The sequence below is a fragment of the Acomys minous genome (genome assembly GCF_964271855.1).
Source record: "Acomys minous genome assembly, chromosome: 19".
Lineage (NCBI taxonomy): Eukaryota > Metazoa > Chordata > Mammalia > Rodentia > Muridae > Acomys > Acomys minous.
This window is the reverse complement of record NC_140499.1, coordinates 6853887-6875606: the sequence shown is the minus strand read 5'-3', so window position 1 is coordinate 6875606 and position 21720 is coordinate 6853887. Positions and strand designations below refer to the sequence as shown.

General features: G+C 39.4%; 1 protein-coding gene across 3 annotated transcripts in view; it reads right to left on the bottom strand.

Moving 5' to 3' along the window:
- Positions 1-21720, bottom strand: part of SPATA16 (spermatogenesis associated 16) — a 324224-nt gene that overhangs the window by 185274 nt on the left and 117230 nt on the right. For all 3 annotated transcript variants that reach the window (XM_084769323.1, XM_084769325.1, XM_084769324.1), the window contains one exon: positions 13690-13779. In XM_084769323.1, coding sequence (XP_084625449.1) covers positions 13690-13779 — 90 coding nt within the window. The remainder of the gene's footprint in view (positions 1-13689; positions 13780-21720) is intronic.

Sequence of the window (21720 nt, the reverse complement as noted above, 5' to 3'; positions counted from 1 at the left end):
CTGGTGGATCTCCAGACCTCAGTTTCCCTAGCATCACGGGTTAAAGTGGAAACATTTTCCTACTAAGGATGAATTGTTGCGAAAGCTGTTAGTAGTTAAAAATATATTCATTAAATACATAAATTTGGCCACTCTCCATGGACTGAGAAAGAACCCTAAGAATGATTACTTCAACCTTTGAAATATTGTGAGTCATCTGGAGTTAAAAACAGGACTTCTGGGTAAGATGGAGGATCAGATGCTATCTATGTGCAGTTGAGTGAAGAAGATTCAGAATGAAAAAACAGAAACCGAATGGTGGACACTGTTTCCAAAGAGAGAGAGGAAGAGATTGGGAAATTTACAGAGGGTTTGATAGACCTGAAAGGCCTGGAAAAACAGAAGGTGGTGCGCTGAAAACATTTAGCAGAGGGCCGCCTTCCTGGCCAGGGAGAGGAAAAAGAAACCTTACAAACTGTCAGGCTAGTGCAGGGGAAGACCCTGGCAGTCTATGGCCAGGACAGACCCTGACCTCACAGCCTTAAGTCCAAGTGGCAGGGTTGGTGAGATTGTGACTTCTCTCATTGCTGGTCTGCAGGAGAGGGTATCCCCATCCTGTCATCTCTGTGTGACTTGGAGGACAGTTGCTAGTTGCCATCTTGACTGAGAATCTATTATTTAAAAGTTGGCTACCTCAAGAGTCTAAGAGTAGAGGACAACTGCAAGTTGGGGGTCCTGGATTTACTGGTCACAGTTGAAGGGACGACAGAAAACTTGGAGGCTCTTGTGAGGTAGGAGGAGGACCAGATTCTCATGAGACAAGAATCCAAGATACCAAGAAGCTCAATCAGCTCAGACAGTGGGGTGTACAGAACGCAGTGCCCCTGCCCTCAGTGCTGGGGAGCAGACATCTTCAAGTTGACAATAGCCTTGGAAAATGAAAGCCCTGGATCCAAGTGGGTAAACCAACTCTTGGAAGCCATCTATCTTCTGTCTTTTGCTGTAGGGCCCAAGACTCTCAAGGTTTGATAGTCTATTTGACATTCACAATTGTATCCCTCCAGTGGGGTGGCCAATACTCAGGTGGTCTTGAAAGTAGGAAAACAGGTCCTCTGCCTATAGAGTCCCCACTGTTATTGCCTCTCACATTCTCAATGTACATGGGAGACACTCTCAGCTTCCTACCCACTCTCAGGGTGTGTCTGAAGGATGTGAGAACTTGCTCAGCCAACAGACTGCAAAGCAATGAGACCCCTGGTATGGAAAGAAGGAAGACACTAAGGTGATACCAGTGCAGGTGGTCATTAGCCATTTTCCTGACTTGGACTCAACCCAAGCAAAAACTACAGTAAAGATGAGAGCGCAGAAGCCAATTCACCCCTCCTCCATGTGTGTGACTGGCATTCTGGAATTTTGAAGACCTCAGAAAAAGTTGCTCTCACAATATTATCTTTTCTTGCATTCTATTAAAATTATAACAGAGTTACAATTTTCATTGTGTATATTTGTTTTACATGATGCTGTTTTACATAAGATCATTTCCATACATGTATATATTATATACCGAGCATATTCTCTTCATGCCACCCCCTCTCAGCTCGGTTGTTTCCGCCTCCTCCCACATGTTTTCATTGTTCCCCACAAGAGCTTTGCTTCTGTTTTCATGTAACACATGCACACATGGTGTCTTGTAGGCATATAAAACCTAGGTCCACAGAGGAGGGAACAAATGCAGGACTCGCCTGTTTGACACTGCGTTACTTTGCTTGTCTTCAGTGTACCTATTTACCTGCAAATGACATCATTTTTTTTAAGGACCGAAAAATTCCACTGTGCATGTATGCATTTTTCTTTAGCTACTCCACTGTTCTTGTACACCCAGGTGGGTTCCATAGCGTAGTTCTTGTGAATGGGGCTGAGGAAGCATGGGTTTTTTTTTCCTCATTTGGTGACTCAGCTTCTTTTCGATAACTACACAGCAGTGATATAGCTGGGGCAATTTTAGCTTTTTGAGAAACCACCACACTGACTTCCAAAGTGGCTAGAGATTGTATAGATTCTGACCAGCATATACAGCAGTACCCTTTTATTTACACCCTCACCTTGTTTTGTGATTTGTTTTCTGACATTTCAATGGGGGAGATGGAACCTCAGTGTAGGTTTAATTTGCATTTACATAATGGCTCACAGTGCTGAATATTTTTTCTATTTTCATTTAGTTATTTGAATTTCATTTTTGTTGGTCTATCTGTTTATCTATTTGTTCATTTATTGATTTGATTAATTTCTTGTCTAGGCTTTTTAGTTATTTGTGTATTTCTGTGGTCCAGACAATAATCCTTTGTCATATATACAACCAGTGAAGATTTCTTGACATCTCTTCCTTTGATTAGCTGTGGCCTTAGCTCCACAGGAGCTTTGCTGGTTTGAGCCTGCCAGTGGTCAGATGCTGATGTCACTTTCAAGTGACCAGTATCTTATTCAGAAAGGTCCTGCTTATGGTGCAACGTGTTTTCTCCACTTTTCCCTTTAACATTTCAGAGTTACATGTCAGGTTGCTACAATGAGATCTCCGGTCCACTCAGAATTGATTCTTCATATAAGGTGAGCAAGAGGTACCTAGTTTTATTTATTTCCCTACATGTGGATATCCAGTTTCCTCAGTGCCATTTGGTGAAACAGTGTATATTTTAGCATCCTTTTCAAGAATCAAGTCACTGAGGTTGTGTTTTATGCCTCACTTTTCCATTATATTTCACTATTCTGTATGTCTGGTTTTGTGCCAGCACCACACTGTGTTTTTTCTATTGTTCTTGTTTTTATGACTTTGTAGTGTAAACTGAACTCAGTTATGGTGATAACTCCTGCATCATCATCATCAATCATCATCATCATCATCATCATCATCATCATTATCATCATCAGTCATCATCTGCTCAGGATTGTTTTAACTCTCTGGGGCTTTTCGTGCTTCCATGTGAAGTTTAAGACTTCTGTTTCATTGGAGAATGATGTTGCAGTTTGGATGATATTATACTGGATCTGTTTTGCTTTTGAAAATATAGCTGTTTCCATAATACTAATCTATGATTAACTGATTGATTAATTAATCAATTGATCCCTGGTTGCTAGTGCGATGCAGGAGCACTAGCACACCTACATATTTTATTCTTCACTGATTTCATGTTCTCCTTGTGGAGGTCTTTTGCTTCCTTGCTAAGGTTTATTACAAAGTATTTGTTTATCTTTTGAAGCAATTTCCTTGATTTCACAGTGTGTTTGTTATTTGTAGACATGAAGACTACTGATTTTGCAAAGTGATTTTGTGTACCACCACTCTGCAGAACATTTTCCAACAGTTATAAGAGTTTTCAGGCAAAGTATTTAGGGAATCTTCTGCATAGAACCATGCCATCTATAAATGAAGTTGCTTTGATGGTTTCCCTTCTGATTTACATTCCTTTTGTTTCTTCCTTTGTCTTATTGGTTTATATAAGACTTTAGGCACAGTATTAAATAACTGTGGAAAACTGGACACCCAGGTTTTAGTCTTGATTTGAGTGCAAATAACTTGGATTTCTCCCTGCTTACTATAATGCTGGCTGTGGGTTTGGCAGATGCAATGTTCATTATGTTGCCATAGTTTTTTCTAGTCCAAGAGTTCTGAGACTTTTAGGTTAGGTATAGAAAAGATCCAGGTTAATGAAAGTAGAGATGAGAAGGAGTGGCCATAATCTTTAATAATAATCCATCTCGTATAAATTCACAAGATAATTAGGAAATATATTGAAAATCTGGAATTAAAACTGGAGAATATGAAAAAAGTAAATAAATCCCTATGCACATATTGCTTACAAATTCAATCAAGGAGACAGAACAGCGTAGACAGATTTGCAACAAGCCGACCATTAAAGCATTAGTAACAAGAAAACGCCTAGAACTTATGAACTCCCTGCCAAAGTATATCTAAATTTTAAGTAAGGTCCAATTATAACACTCACCAAACTGTTCCATAACACAGAAAAAAAAAACCTACTACAACAGTCAGCCTATAAAACTAGCATTACCCTGAGATCAAACTGAATAAAGATACACACAAGAAGAAAACTTTTATTCTCCAATGAATATAGATGCAAAACTTAATAAGACTTTTACAAACTAAATTCTCAAAGGTATAAAAAATCATCTTCTATGATAAAGTAGGCTTGAGGATGCAAGGATGGATCAAAGTACACAATTTGGTAAATATATTAATCACTGAAATGAATTCAAAGGTTGAAATCACAATATAACCTTAACAGATATAGAAAAGGCATTTGATAAATTTTAACTCTCAGCACAATGAAAATACTTGAATAACACGTGAATAGAAGGAAGGTTTTGCAACAAACTAAAGGGTATAATGAGAAAAACCATAGGCAACATTACATTAATTAGGAAAACAACCCTGGAAGCATTTCTGCTAACATCAAGCTTTAGATAAAGATGCTCACTTGCTCCATTGTTATTCAGAACATTTCTAGAACACTGAACTAGAGCAGTGAGATAAGACAAAGAAACAATAACACAAATAGGAAAATACATCAAACAGTCCTACTTTCAGAACCGGTCCTATAAGTCAGTCAGTAAAGACTCCACCAGAAAACTTGCACACCTCACAAACACCTTCAATAAAATAAAGACACGAAATTAAACATTAAGTGCCAATAACTTTCCTATATGCTAGAAATGAACTTATTGAGAAATAAAAAAAACTTATTTACTATAGCTTTAACAATCCTACAAAAGCCAATCAAAAGAACCCACAAAACAGGAAGGGGCAACAACTTAGACATAATCCTAAACCAAGAGTAGGAGACTCTTGCAATAAAACTTTAAGATACTGAAAAGCAAACAAACATATAAGACTCCTGATTATTCCTGATGTAACCATTATTCTTTCAAAATGCTTGCTGAATGTTTTCCCTCTTACATCTTGCAATTTGTGTGTGTGTGTACATATATATATATATATATATATATATATATATATATATATATATGTATATATATATGTGTGTGTGTGTGTGTGTGTGTGTGTGTGTGTGTGTGTGTATGTGATGTGTATGTGTGCACTCACATCTCTGGATGCTTGGTGTGTTCCTCACGTATTTACCTTTTTAAAAATTTATTCAGATTACAACTCAATTGTTCTCCCATCACTCGTATCCTCCTATTCCTCCTACTCTCCCACCCATACCCTATTACCCTCCCTTAGGTCCATGTCTGAGGGGGATCTCCTCCCCACTTTATGGTCACAGGCTATCAAGCCTCTTCTTGGTAGTCTGCCTATTCTTTCTTTGAGTGCCACTAGGGCTCCCCATCAAGGGGGAGGTCATCAAATATGGGGCACCAGAGTTCATGTCAGAGTTAGTCTCTGCTCTCCACATAAATGTGGAGGATATCCTGTCCATTGGCTAGATCAGAGTAGGAGTTTGGTGTTTACTACTTGTCTTGTCCTTGGTTAGTGCAATAGTTTGTGTAGGCCCCCCTGGGCCCTGATCCACCTGTTATGATGTTCTTCTTGTAGGTTTCTAAAAGCCTCTGGATCAGTCTACTTCCCCATCTCCTATATTTCTCTTACCTAGAGTCCCAGTAGGATGTCCTCACATCTGTTCCAATCTCCTGGTAAGTGAAGACTTTCATGGGACATGCCTTTTGGGCTAGTGTCCAATTATAAGTAAGTATATACCATGTGAGTCTTTCTGTTTCTGGGTTAATTTACTCAGTATGATCATTTCTAATTTCCTCCATTTGTCCACAAATTTCTAGATTTCCTTGTTTTTTATAGCTGAGTAGTATTTCATAGTGGAAATGTACCACAATTTCTTTATCCATTCTTCAACTGAGGGACATTTAGGCTGTTTCCAGATTCCGGCTGTTATGAATAAGGCTGCTATGAACATGGTTGACCATATGTCCCTGTTGTTTGGTAGAGCAGTTTCTGGGTATTTTCCAAGGAGTGGAATAGCTGAGTCTTGAGGTAGCCCTATTCCCAGTTTTCTGAGAGAGCACCAGATAGATTTCCAAAGTGGTTGTACCAGTTTGCATTCCCATCAGCAATGAAGGAGTGTTCCTCTCTCTCCACATCCTTGCCAGCATGTGGTGTCACTTGAATTTTTGATCTTAGCCATTCTGATGGGTGTAAGATGGAATCTCTGAGTTGTTTTGATTTGCATTTCCCTGATGACTAAAGACATTGAGCATTTCTTTAAGTGTTTCTCAGCCATTTGATATTCCTCTGTTGAGAATTCTCTGTTTAGTTCCAAGCCTCATTTCTCAATTGGGTTATTTGGTTTAGTGGTGTTTAATTTCTTGAGTTCTTTATATATTTTGGATATTAGACCTTTGTCAGATGTAGGGTTGGTGAAGATCTTTTCCCAGTCTGTAGGCTGTTGCTTTGTTCCATAGACAGTGTCTCCTGCCTTTATTAATTGTTGACCTTAAGGTCTGGGCTGTTGGTGTTTTGTTGAGGAAGCTGTCCCCTGTGCCAATGTGTTCCAGGCTCTTCCCCACTTTTTCCTCTAACCAATTTAATTGGGCATCTTATGTGTTTGTTTGCTTTGCTATTTTTGTATGACAAATACTTTTTATATTTTGGTTGTGAGCCATTAACCAAAAAAGCATTTCTGGTATAAAAATGAAAGTTAAAAAAAGAAGCAAATAAACAGAGTATCTTCTAAAAGTATGCTGGGTCATGGTTATAGCACTGTATGCAGATACTCATCGATGCTTTATTTTAGTTCTTAATTTACTGACCTTAATTGGGTTTTAAGACATTTTACCTTAAGTACCCTCTGTAAGATGGCTTACACCCATTGTGTGGTAATGGACAAAACAGCTGCCATTCAACTTACAGACACTTGTATTTGCACATAAGAAAGACCATGTCCTTGCAAAGGCCAGGGCTACACAGCTGAAATTGTGCTTATTCACAATTCATCAATATTATGAATGTGAATGGAATAACCAAGTATCTGGAACAGTCATGGAAGAGCGTCATCTACTGGAAATGACAGAACGTCGCGGTTTCTGCAGAGTGTGCAATCTTAAATATTGTTTAAGTGTTGGCTCTTTCCAAAATACGTTTCCCATAGTTACAAAAATAATGTTATATTTTACAAACCTGCCATAACTTAAAAGTATAAAGAGGGATATTTCCAACTTAAAAAAAAGAAGATGCTGAAAAATAGAAGACAATAGATGACCAAAGGACCTCCCACGCTCATGGCGGTCAGGATCAACACTGTGAAAATGTCTATATTATCAAAGAAACCGACAGACTAAAGGTAAACTCCCATCAAATTTCCAGTGAGATATTTTATAGAATTAGGAAAAAATCATAAAATTCATTTCGAAGCACAGAACCCTTGAACAGCCAAAGAAATTTTAAGCAGAATGAGTGATGTTAGAGGGTTTGCAGTATGTGATCTCAGATTATCAAATACGGCAAAAAACAAACAAGCAAACAAACAAACAAACAAAAAACACAGCCTTGATACTGACACCTCCTGAAATCAGAACAGAGTAGAAGACACTTATATAAGCCACACAGGTACAGCCATTCCACATACTGAAGAAAGGTGAAACCGAAGAGACTGTTCACAGGTTAGGAACATGTGCTACTGTTGTAAAGGGCACAAGTTCAATTCCTAACGTGCAGATTGGCGGCTCACAACCGCCTGTAACTCTAGCTCTATTGTGAACCAACACATCTGGCCTCTTAACTCATATGCATATGCCTGCACACATGAACATAACTAAAATTAATAAAAATAAATTAAAAAAAGAAGTAAACATGCAAGCAATTATCCCAAGTAAAACACACACACAACACACATGCACACCCACCACAGTTAAGAACAATTGCTGCTTTTGCAGAGAAAGTGGGTTCAGTTCCGAGAACCCACATGTACACTGGAAAAGAGACACCCACTCTCTTAACAAAGTGCTGAGAAGACTGAATTCAAATGTAAAAGAATAAAACTAGATCCTTTCCTTACTCTATGTGAAGATAATTTTAAATATAATAAATACATAAAGTAAAACCTGGAGCTTTCCAGAACCTGGAAAACTCTACAGATAACTATAAGGGAATCATGTGAAATAAAAAGGCCAATGTTTTCTGAGAAGAAATCTTGTCATATAGAAAATAATATGAGGAACTTAAAAATGGAATAAAAAAATCCTCTTTTCAGAAAAAACTCAATTATAAGGAGTGAATAATGAGCCACAAAATGAGAGAAAAATGTCAACCATATATCAAACAGTATGTCAATATCTAGAATCTACAAAAAAGTAAATACCCAAATCCAAACCATTAATGAGCTAATGAATTGAATAGATAGTTTATAAAGGAAGAAATACAAATGCCCAATATGTATTTGAAAAGGGCTTCAATATCCATCAGTAGGTACCAGGAAAATGGAAATTACAATTGCGCTGAGATTCTCTGTAACTCCAGTTAAGACGGCTATCACCAAAACAACACACACTGTCAAGGAGGCAGGGAAAAGAGTTTATTATTTTTTTTTGTAAATTGCTGGTCAGGGACTTCCACATGCATTATGGAAACCAGTATTTAGGGTCCTCAAAAACCTGAAAACAGAATAACTGTCTAATCGAGCTGGGCTACCATGGATATGTTCCGAAAGTTTCTTAGCTGGAACACAGTAGAGATACTTGCACAATTATGTTTATTGTTGTACTATTCATAATAGCCAGCCTACAAGTCCATCAGCAGAGGGGTGGGTGGAAAAATATGGTGCATGTGTACAGTGAAATTTTATTTAGTCTTGGAGAAGAACGAAATTATGAGATATTAAGGAAAAAGGACCAAACTACAGATCATAATATTAGGCGGAATAAGGCAGTCTCAGAAAGATAAAGCTTGGTGTACTTATATATTGAATTCCAACTTTGCATATTCATGATAAGGAAGAGTGGGGGATGGAATTTATGTGACACAAATGCAGAGGAGGCATTATTGAGGGTGGAAGAAAGTATCCAGAAAGAGGAGGGAATGGGACAAAGGATGGCAAAAATAAAGACTGATTACAAAAGCACACATATGTGAAAAAGCTTAGTGAAAGCCACTGCTTTGTATTCTAACTAAAAAATTGATAAATACAGTAATAGCGAATATACGCACTTGGACAGTGGTGACACACACCATTAATCTCGTCACTCAGGAGGGAGAGGAAGGCAGATATCTATAAGTTCAAGGCCAGCCTGGGCTACACAGAGAAGCCTTGTCTCAAAAACATACCCTCCCCAAAACATAAGACTGTAGACTTACATCACTGAAATACATCTAATAGACTCCTTTCTTTCTTTCTTTCTTTCCTTCCTTCCTTCATTTCTCTTGCCTTCACTTTTTCTTCTTCCTCCTCTTCTTCCTCCTCCTTCTAACATAGCATCTCACCTATGCCTGTACCACCCTAGATATACTTTTCCTTTGGCATAGACTTTCACTTTGTTACTCAGACTTTCTAGTCCACTATCTAGGCAGCTTTAGCTTGAGTTCATGCCAGCCCTCCTGCCCTATGTGTGCATTTATCATATCCAGCAAGTAATGTTTCTTAAAATAGGTTTTTAATGAACTTTAAATTTGAAAAGATCTGCATACTGATTATTGGAAAACTAGTTCTTTAATGGATATTTTAATGTAAATATTTCAACATTAAATTTTTTATTATTATTGTGTGTGTGTGTGTGTGTGTGTGTGTGTGTATAAATGTGTACAAGCTCTTCTTGTCGGTATGTCCACCACATGTGTACACAAACTAAGGAGGCTAGGAGAGAAAATCAGATTTCTTGGAGGTAGCTAGAGGTGGTTTCAAGTCGACATGTTGGTTCTAGGAAATGAACTCAGTTCCTCTCAAGAGCAGCAAGTGTTCTTAACTGTGGTATATGTGTGTGCCTGCGCAGGTGTGTGTGTGTGTGTGTGTGTGTGTGTGTGTGTGTTTGTGTGTGTGTGCATGTGTGTGTGCTTGTGCATGTTATTTTGGATAATTGCTTATGTATTTATTTAATTCTTAAATTTTATTTTTATTAATTTTAACTATGTGCATGTGTGCATGTATATGCACCAGCATGCAGAGGTCAGAGGTACCGGATGGCCCTGGAGCTGGAGTTACAAGTAGCTATGAGGTGGCTGATGTGATTGCTGGGAATAAAACTTGTGTCCTTTAGAAGAGCAGCACATGTCGTAACCAGAGAGTAATTTCACCAGCTTCACCTCAACTTTCTTAAGATGATACTGTGTTAGAAAAAGCTGTAATAAGTGTCAACATCTATTCATCAAGATCTTTCTTGGAAAGCGGTGTAACATACACTAAAGAGGTCTTAAAAACTGAGCGTCCATCCCTGTATAGGTTCTTGATCTGGATATGAGCAATGGATGTTACCTTTGGAAGGATCCGTGGGAGGGTGACCACACGCTTTGTGTATCTTTGACTGCCTTGCATGCTTCCTTGGTGTGATTCTTAAAAGTATCCACCTTAGTTACCACAGTGTCCAGTTTGAACGGTAGCGACACGGAGAGACACTGTAGAGCTGTTATAGTTGCCGCTTCAGATGAAGCCTTCAGGGGGGACTGCTTCTTACCGGGGGCTATGGCACATTGGCAGTTGCATAAATATTTAGTTTTGTTGCAGAAAATATGATTTTATCAATTTAACCAATGCCAATCATTTACTCTGCAGTGACCAGAGTCCTCACAGAGCTATACCATGATAAATAGCCTTCATTTTATTCTGTTTGGACCATGGGTGTGCTCTTGCTATTTTGTCCAGTGGGATGTTTCTGAAAGGCCATGAATATATATGGTTAAAGGATCCTCCTATTGTAAACCTGCCTGAGCTTTCAATCTAATCGCAGTAGCATTCTCTGCCTTCGCGGTGAGAGCCTGTCCTCTCATGATGCTGTCCTGGCAATCTTTCTGACCTGTTTTCTTGGAATCCCTGATTCAGCAAAGATGGCTAAACTCAGACCACTTCAGTCATTCTGCTTCCAAGGGCTTCTTGTAAATGCTACAATTTGATGAAAAAAGGGCTGAGGAATATGATTATTGGGAATTAGGGTTTTATTTTGACTACTTCACATAATATGCATTTTTTTTTTGGTTGGTGGCTATCAAGTCCAGAAACCTGACACCCTTTAGGAAACTTGGTGCATTGGCTTTATAGATTAGTTTAAGACCATATTCTTATAATGCCTGAAAAAATTATCCAAATCTCCACATGAGCTCCTGATAACAATGAATGCTATATGTACTGGCTTATGTTGGGGGAGCCGATGTGTAAGCAGATGTTAAGATGTCCATGTTTATGCCTTTGGTAGTACTGGAGATCATGGTAGATACTTTACACTGACAGATGTAATTTCCAAAGAAACTAAGACATTTCTTGCCTATGATGAGTAGCTGCATGTGATAGCAACTGTCTACTTCTCCTCTAGGGAAAGTGCACACCAGCATAACCAGTGCTTAGCAGGGACTTGCTTGGAGCTTCTTATCAAATCATCATCAAACGATATCAAATGGATACATCTATTTCACCACAGGGGGGACATAACAAGAACAGTAGAATTGCCAGTGCCAGTGTTACATGGGAAATGTTGACAAATACTAAGTTTCCAACTAATTGCTTGCTTTGAGACTCAAATGACTTGAGGCCAACTCCTTTGGCTCAGTTAGGTTTAATAACATTAAGGTATAACCAGTGGTTGGCTGGCACCTACCTTTTCTACAAACAAACAAACAAACAAACAAACAAATAAACAAAAACCAACCAAATAACCAACCAGGCAACAAAACAAAGGAAGAAAGAAACAAACCTGCACTTATGCATTTCTTGATTTCTAACATAAATTATCACCAAACTGTTAATTTCTCCAGTTATTTAACAACTGACTCCCTCTAAACTCCAGTTTAACTATGTACATTTTAAATTGGCACAAGAACCCCCATGGCAGGTTTTGCATTTGTTGTACTCTAAGCCTCAGTTCATAGGTAGATTTCTATGACAATTTAGATAGGATTCAAACACATTAGTAACACATCTTTTATAAGATTTTTCCCTGGAACTTTGTATTAGCTTCTTTTGTGGTGAGCTCTCAAAGTTTAACAAACTCCATTCATGTGTGTGTTTGTGTGTGTGACCTTTTGTAGGTCTGTGTGCAGGCATCAGAGGTCAGCACTGAGTGTCCTCCATCACCTCTGCCTTACTTTTTGAGATGGGGATGTCTTTCATTGCAGCTGGAATTCTCCAGCTCAGCAAGGCTGGCTGGCCAGTGAGCCCCAGAGGTACACTAGTCCCTTCCTTCTCACTTCTTAGATGTGTGCCTTGGATTGGCCACATCCAGATTTTCACATGGATGCTGAGGACCCAAACTCAGGACTTCATGTTTGTATGACAAAATTTTAAAAATTAAGTCATGTCCCCAGGGACCCCAAAACCCTTCTTCTGTAATCATTTGCCTTAAGGATTATCTCTTAATAATCTTTTCTTTCAGCCTGAGGGACGAATCACTGAAGAGAATAAAAACTAGAAAGAAGGCATGTGTGAGTTCAATAGAAAAATTAATTCAACAAGCAGTGTATGGAAAATGGAGTGTGAAGGGAGTGACAGAGACCTGTTTTCTTATTTTAAGGTGGATCACAACCCATGAGAAGAAGATGTGCTGTGTGTCTGCAAGGTGCCAGGAGTTGAGGTTAACTCTACTTCTTATAGTCATCACTTGACGGAGCTTCTAGCAATGTAAGGACCCATGTTAGACAGATGGACTTCAATATCACAGTGTCAATGCCATGGAGCCATTTTATTCACCATTCAAAGAAAGATTTGTATGCAAAGATTTCCAGGTGTTCTAGAGACAACAGTCATCTAAAGACTAGAGCCCGCACCCTCATTACTATGGATTTGACCTTAGGAGTTGTGCTTGGAGGAATTCTAGAAACTATCTGTATTTTCCTCCTCTTAATTCCTGGAAACAGTCATATAAAGCAATAGATTTTGGTACTTTAGGAGGAAAGAGAAATTCATTGAGGAAATTGGTCAGTTTCTTCAAGTTCACCCTGGAGGAAAACCAGCCATGCCTAGGACAAGGGACAAGGTCTTTGCAGTGGGTTTTAGGCTGCCGTGTGATTCTTACAATTCTTTGCCAAAATTTAGGTTCTGGGACAAGAACATTAGCCCCTGCCTCACTCAGTTTCCCTTCAAACATTGACATCCAAGAGAGAACTATCTTCAGCCCTAGGCTACCCGACAGATGCCATCTTTTAGACATGGACTTTTGGCTTGCCAAGTTCTTTCCTCACAGTTTGCTTCATCTCCACATCTCGAGTCATAGAACTGTGTCATTACAGTCAGAGCATCCTGGACACTTAAGAGGTCAAGTTCTTTCCTAATATCTATGGAAGTTTTCCCATCATCATTAATGACCTCATGGCTGGAAAGTTTGAATTTTGCTAAGAGCTATGAACATGGAATAGCTTTAATTAAAGAAAAAGATACTCAATAATTGTTGGTTTGACATTTATAAGACAATAATTCGGGTAAAATCATATTCCATGAGAGAAATGGAATGTCCTCTTATGCTATTACCAGAATCTGAGAGTAAAATTAATTTAACTTTAAATAAATCTTCACAAAGTTGTAGCAAACATACCGGGCAGCTTCTGAGTATCTCTCCAGACATCTAAACACGGCTGCCTGACGAAGATGGTTTCGGAAATAGGCTGGGTTTAAAACAATACTCCTGTGAAAAGATAAAGGAAATACAAATGCCATTAGAACCTTAAGGGACAATTACCAGAAGCGTATAGGAATGTAATCACATGTATTCAATTTTCTATATCATCTTAAAAGATCCTAATGAATGAGGCCTCTTCTGTGATTTATCAGAGAAGACAAACAAGCCAGATGATTGAAAAACAAATTACGTTTGCATCATAAAAGCTACTTGACAGTACTGAATTTATTTTTTATGTCTGGTAATGATAAAGAATACAACCTAACTTATATTGTGTATATCACATGGTGCTATTTGATTTGCTTATGTCAATGCACCAGGTATCAGTCATAGGCCATTTATGGCATGCCTTCTTTTTAACATTTTAAATTATTTTGCTGTACAAATTGTTTTCATATGCATGTCTCTATAGTACATTGTGCGTGTCCCTGTTGCACTGTATTGTTCCTTCCTTGCTCCTTTGCTCCCTTGGCAGTTTTGCGTGTACTTTCACTTCATGTACTATTATAGATATTTTGATGAAAGAAGAGGTTGCAAACTGTTCAGTTTTGGATAAAAGCAGCTGTAACTGGCGATAGACTCATTTGAATCAGAAAATTAGACTTGTCAGAAGGTGTGGTGGCATGGGGGAGCTGCGAACCTCAGCTGAGGAGACTGGTGTTGGCCTTGCCACTTTTCATAAGAGACTTGAGAGTTTGGACTTCTTTTTCTATTCAGTGCCTGCCTCACAGAGAAGCTGGTCAGATCACTTGAACTGCTGGCTATGTTGCTGTGTCCTAGAGTTTTAACACTTCAATTCAGTTGAGGAGAGCATGCCCTGCTGTCTTTCTACTTCAGAGATAAATTGAGAGCAATTCCCCTTCCTTGATTCCTCCAGAGCTCTTAAAGCTTGGCAACACTCAAGACATCTGACAGACCAGGAGTTGGGGCAGATGCAGTTCATCCCATGCCCTCTACTAGGGAAAGTTTCAAGTGCACCTTTTACTACACGTATAGATGTTATAAAGCCAACAGGAGATTGCTAAATAACACCCTGTAAGACTGCCCATGGCTTGGTTGGAGTTATTTGGAGCAGGTTAATTACTGACATAGACAGTTGACTTTTATGTTGAGAAGTTCCAAAAGCTAAAAACCATTGTCTTAAAAAAGACGCATGTAAATATTGATGACCAAATTTAGAGTTCATGGGACTCTTTTGGGCCTAATCATGAACTTGAGTTTGAAAAACTTACAGATTAAAATAATTCTACTCTCAGAAACATTGCTTCTAAAAGGGCAAAAGGGAAACAGACTCCATCTTTCTGGGCCACGACGATTGCTAAGTCATATGGCAATGGGGTGGCTCCATCCATTCCACTTTAAACACAACAGAAACCATAGAGGTTAAGGAAACCCTCATTCATCAACAGCCACAGGAGTCTGTTGTACTCCTTCCAGTCTCTTTTGCAGTGGCTCCTCCATCACAAGGCTCCCAGTCAACCAAAGTGGGCTGTGCTCCATGAGCAATTTGTGAAAGTGAATACTTATTCCCCAAAGATCAAGGAAAACTTGTTTAGATAAGATCTAAATTAAATGGAGGATACTTAACAATTATCACAGGGGGCCACTTGACTCAAGGTAGGGCTACTAATCGACACCAACTGCTAATGTTCTATCAGTTTAGACAAAAGCAAGTTCTAAAGTTTCTATCCTAGCCTTTTGAAAACAATCCTTAAACGCAACCCAAAGTGTCTCAGAACACAGTTCTGTCCAGGAACCTGGGGTTTCTGCCCTGCCCAGAGGCTTTCTTCTGCATCCAGACCATACCATTCCTTCTACATGTGTGTAGCACATGTTTTCACATGTGATGGGGCAGATTGGTTAAGGAGTGCATGTTGCTAGCCTGTAGTGCAATGCCCTGCTTTCGCTAAACTCTTTTCCAAGAATCTTGCTCTGATGGACAATTTTTTTTTCTTTACAAAAAAGGCTTAGGTTGAAGGGTGAAGGGCTGCACTCAGCAATAGTAGTGAGGGAAAATTAAAACAGAATGCGGGAAGAGTGACATGACACTCTGAGTGGCTTCTCATGTGGATGAGCAGAGAGACTACAGAAAGGGGACAGCAGGGGCCTATTCTGATGCTTATAAGTCACCCACAATTATGGCCTCCTGTGCTTCTGAACAAATAGTGGATCAGATGTGGGCCTATTGTTAGGCTGTACTATGTTATTTGAACTACAATCTCACCCTCCCTGAGCCATGTGATTCCTCACTTGAAAGAAGGACTCGTAAAGAAGATCAAGACCCAGTTTCCTCCATGAAGGTGACATCATGAAGGGACATTTGGAAATGTTGGACGGGAGGTTACATCTGGCCACCCATTATTTTTTGACCCTCTTGTAGTAATTGCAGTTTCCACGGTATGTTCCTGCTAGATATTTGGCAGGCAAATGTTAGTGGTGGTTGTAAAGCTGCAGTTTCCACACTTTTATTAATTTATTGGTGCTTCTCCAAATGACATGTCCTCTTAAAGATCTATTTTAGGTAGTGCACAACCTGCTGAGTGAGTGATAATTTGTCCTTTAAAACATCGAAGCATTTATCATTTGACGCTGTTTAGAGAGGCAGAAGGCTATGATCAGGATGGACAGTCTCGCAGGGTTCCAGTGAGGAAACGGTAATTGTAATCAGAAGAGGCCTCTGCACTGATTAGTCTGATTTTCAGCACAGAGGAAGTGACTTTGATTTAAGTATGCTGATAGGGCTTCTGGTAAGAAGCAAGAACCCTGTCAGAGGGAACTCCAGGAAGTCCTGAGTTTCTGCAGAAGAACGGAGTTGGTGTGAGCAGCAGGCCTTGGTTGCTCACTTGGCTGTCAGGGTCATACTAAAGGAATGCGATCCTGTAAAATAACAGATTATGAGGCACCAGAGTACATGTGAAAGTCATACCTCACTCTCCACTCAACTGTGGAGAATGTCCTGTCCATTGGATAGATCTGGGTAGGAGTTTGAAGTTTACGGCCTGTATGGTCCTTGGCTGGTGCCACAGTTTGAGTGGGACCCCTGGGCCCAAATCTGCCTATCATAATGTTCTTCTTGTAGGTCTCTAGGACCCTCTGGATCCTTCTACTTTGCTATTATCCCATGCTTCTCTCTTCTAGAGTCCCAGTAGGATGTCCTCCCCTCTGTCCCACTTTCCTGGTAAGTGAAGACTTTCATGGGACATGCCCCTTGGGCTACTATGCATATATAAGTGAGTATATACCATTTGACTCTTTCTGCTTCTGGGTTAACTCACTCATTATGATCATTTCTAGCTCAATCCATTTGTCCACAAATTTCGAGAATTCCTTGTTTTTAATATCTGAGTAGTATTCCATAGTGTATATGTACCACAGTTTCTTTATCCATTCTTCTACTGAGGGGAGACCTGGTGGCACTCAGAGGAAGGATAGCAGGCTACAAAGAAGAAACTTGATACCCTATGAGCATATACAGGGGGAGGAAATCCCCCTCAGGCACAGTCATAGGGGAGGAGAATAAGGGGAAAATGGGAGGCAGGGAAGAATGGGAGGATACAAGGGATGGGATAACCATTGGGATGTAACAAGAATAAATTAATAAAAAATAAAAAAAGAAAAAAATAACAGATTATGTGAGATGGAAGTTTATTTTTTAAAATTAATTTGTAATCTATAGTAGCTTTATATTTTTTATGATTACTCTTTGTGGATGCCTTAAAAATCTATCTCTATGTTAAAATTTGTGTAATTTGATGTATGTGCATGTTGATCTACAAAGTTCTCCTTGTGAAACAGTGAGGTAAGAATGTAGGTCTATCCGAGCCTTGGCTGTGGCTTCCCCATTCATTTGGCAAAGTTTAGCTTATTTTAGTACTGTGTGCTGAGTTCACAGGCACATCTGTTCCTGTGGATGGACTTGGTACTTCCACACGTGGTGTGGTCTTTCTTTTACTGTGACAGGAACTGCACTAAGTGCCCTGCATTTGGAAGAGTACTCTTCAGTTTCTGGATGGGAAAGAGCTGATTAATGTCTTCCTTGTGAAGAACTGTGCTAGTTAGTATGACATCGTTATCTGCTCAGATTGGAGAAACATCGTTTCAGTGGGAGGGGAAGACAGGAACAATGGAAGTTGAAGGCTATGCTGGCCTTCACAGAGAGCCTGCCTCAGAACAAACACATAAACACAAGAGGAAAGCAAATGAAAACCCCAGCCAAACTTATAAAACCGATATACTATTTGATGATTTTCATTACTGCAAAACTAGATTTTGGTATAATGTTCTCTTATTCCAAAAATGTAATATTCATTCTCCTTAAATCTTTGTGTGGGTCTCAGCAACATTTTAATATTTTGTGTTTTTCTTTTAAGATGAATTGAGATATTGTACAAGCTTTTATTGTTGAGATTTTAGTATAATTATAATTTTTCTCCTTTCTCTTTGCCACATTCAGAGCCTCCCCTGTACCCCAACCTGCTTTCCTTTAAAGTCACACCTCATTTTTCATTAATTACTTCTACGTGCACATATGTATATAAATACATATTGATAATTGTAACCTGCTCATTTTGTATAATGTTAACTACATAAATGTTTCCAGAGCTGAACATTTGATATTGGATAACCTGTTGGTGTGGTCTTCCATGGAGCCGACAATTTCCCTAACACATGTACATACATCTAGACCTTACAGTTCAGAAAATGGGCAACAGCAGCACTGAAGAGGTCATTCGCATCTGAACTCCTGACTTCCACCTATCAGGTGCACAGCCTTCTGAAGCTGCATTTAACAGGTCTCATGGGTGAGCTGCATGCAGACCTCCATGTATATATGTGTAAATGCTATAGTATGTATGTAAGAATGGAATTTTCTTCCATTATAATCTTAGAAATTATTGTTTTCACTGCTTTTACTTGAACTTAGTTTGTCTTCTAACTTAGTATCATAGCAATTCTGTTTATTCCCATTATCTGCAAATGTTAAGTTATTGATTTAAAAATACATATCAATGTTTCTTGTCTTATTGTATAGACTAAATCCTTTTCTGAAAGGAGTTAACTAAAGGAGAAGGTCTAGGGTCACTTCTGTGTGTCACTGATGTTTATCATTGTTTACAACTTTGAGGAAAGTGACAGCATTCTGTTCTTAGATCACATGTAGTAAAGAGTTAATGGATTTTCAAAAACAATTATAAAAACAAACACAATATTAAAGTTAAATATTAGGGATGTTATACTGTTTTTTAAAATAAAATATAATTATATTAAAGTTCAGCTGTCATGGGTTTAAGTTTTGTTAAACACATTTTAGTCATAGTTATTAATTTTGCTGTCAGGGTTTTCAACTTGTTCAGTTTGTCTTTCATAGAATCACCTCCTATTATCCATGGGCCATTGGTTCCAGGATCCCTGTGGATGTCAGGCTCTGTGGTGATCAAATCCCTTGTGCAGGATGCTGTAGTATCTGCGTGCGATGTATGCATGTTTTTCTGTCACTTTAAATCATGTCTAGGTTACCTGAAATGTACAATGCAGTGTCACTGCTATATAAACACTTGCTATAGTACGTTGTGCATGGAACTGTGGCAAGTCAAAAGCCAGTGCACGTTCAATACAGGTATGTTTGCCACTTTCTGGAGTATTTTCTCTTCTGGAGGAGAATGGAGGTTGAGTGGGAGTAGAGGTCATCCCAGAAGCCTTCCGTGTCCCTCTTTCTCAACTGTGCATCTGCAGTTATCATTATTACTCCTCAAGTAGTTTCCTTGCTCTTTACAGCCAGTGAATGCACAGATCGTGGGTCTCAACACGGTTTCTGGTGACAACACAAGCCACAAGTACGACCCCCAGTTGAAATAGGACAGTGGACCCAGACAAGGCCCTCAAGAGTATCCCAGACCACAGACATCATCATGGCCTCAAATGGCAGTGCAGGTCACTCACATCAATGTGGCCGCCAGTGACAGCATGGCCATTGACATCAACATGGCTTCGTGCTATAGCACAGACTATGGACATCTACATGGCCTTTGGTGATAACATGGGCCATGTGCATCAACACAGACACTGTGGTAGGACCACCAGCCCAGACTTGGACTTTAGGCACAGCACAGTCCAGGACATCACCATGGGCTCAGGTGGCAGTGGGGGTCACTCAAACCAATATGGCTCCTGGACATCAATATGGCTTCAGGGAGCACGGCAGACCATGTACATCCTTCTGGCCTTTGGTGATAACATGGGCCACAGACATTAGCATAGAGTCTGGCTTCAGTAGCACCTTGGCCCAGAAATGGCCCTCAGAGGCAGCAAAGATCTGGTCATCACCATGGCCTCAGGTGGCAGTGCAGGACAATCCCATCAGCCTGGTCCTCACTGCCTTTATGTCTCCAGTTCTGCCTCTCTCCACAGTGCACTTACCACTCTGTTTTTCTATCTTTCTTTTCTCTTCATCACATATTTGCTCATCATAGCGCTTCCGCCCTGGCAGACTTCTGCCAGATGGTAAAGCTTGGCAGCCTATGAAATATTTTCTATTTGTAATTGGTTAAATTAACAGATGTGGTGTGTGTGTGTGTGTGTGTGTGTGTGTGTGTGTGTGTGTGTGTGTGTGTGAGAGAGAGAGAGAGAGAGAGAGAGAGAGAGAGAGAGAGAGAGAGAAAGAGAGAGAGAGAGACAGAGAGAGAGAGACAGAGAGAGAGAGACAGAGAGAGAACGAGAACTGTATTTATCAATCAAGTTTTGCCATCCCTGCAATGTATTTTTCTTTTAGTCTCAGCATAGGAAAAATGTGTTTTCTTTTTAGCTTTTAGTTACCTATCCTCCTGACTTTAGCATGCAGAGTATATTTTTTCTGCTTGCCTATAGCATTTCTCTCTAGATAAACTTTAAGTGCATTTATTTAGCTTCCCGTAGAATTTTATAAAATGGAACCATAGATATTTTTTCTTCGGTGCTGATGTGTAAGCCCAGAACGTTGTCCACACTAAGTGTGCTATCAGTGAGCGAGGTCACAGCAGACAGCCTTGTTTGGTAAAGTATCTTTCTCAGTTGCAGTGCTTCTGCATCCACAGTTGCATGGTTATCTTTGCTCTCCTTTTTGCACAGCTGAACACTGCCTGTCCATTGCTCCCTAGCCACCGCCAACAGATCTGGCACCACAAACACATCTATATATTGGTTGATGTGAGTTTCTTTTATGTTCACTAATTTATTTTTTTGTTTCTGAAAAGTGGTCTCACTATGTACTCCTGCGTGGCTTGGGATTAAATGTAGAACAAGTTGGCCTACTTACAGAGATCCACCTGCCTCTGCCTCCTGAGTGCTGGGATGAAAGGTGTGGCTGGCTTTTTGTTATTTTGTTTTAATTATATTCTGTCTTTTTTCAGGGCAAGGGATTAAAGCTAGGGCCCTGTACTTAGGTGTGCATTCTACCCCCAGAGACCTCAGCCTTACGCCCACATCTGTGTATGATATGAGGGAAAGATAGTGGACGTCTACCTATGCTTATAGAGCTCTATGTATTTTTTTCCTCTCAACTTTATTTTTATCCTATAATTGCTTAGAACTTTGAGATACTTTACTTTTCTATATTTTCTTTTTAAAAAGTATGTTAGTTGCTAAAATTGTCCAGTGAGATTTTTAAATCTTCACATAAATTTAGGGAGTTCTGACATCCGAACATCATATGATCAGTAGGTTTCTCCACAATGTAGTCTTCACTTCTCTGGTCGATGTTAGGATTCCTAGTAGGAGAGATTGTCCAAGAATGTCTTAGGTATGCCCCAGAGTACTTAAAATTGTCTGCATCAGTAGGGATAATGATCTTTAAGTTTCGATTTTCCTCTGCTCATTGCTGACTTAGGGAAATGTAACTGCTTTCTTCGGAAATCGATCCTGTAGTCCACCATATACTTCTAAGGGGATTTACTTCTAAAAGCTTTTCCAAAG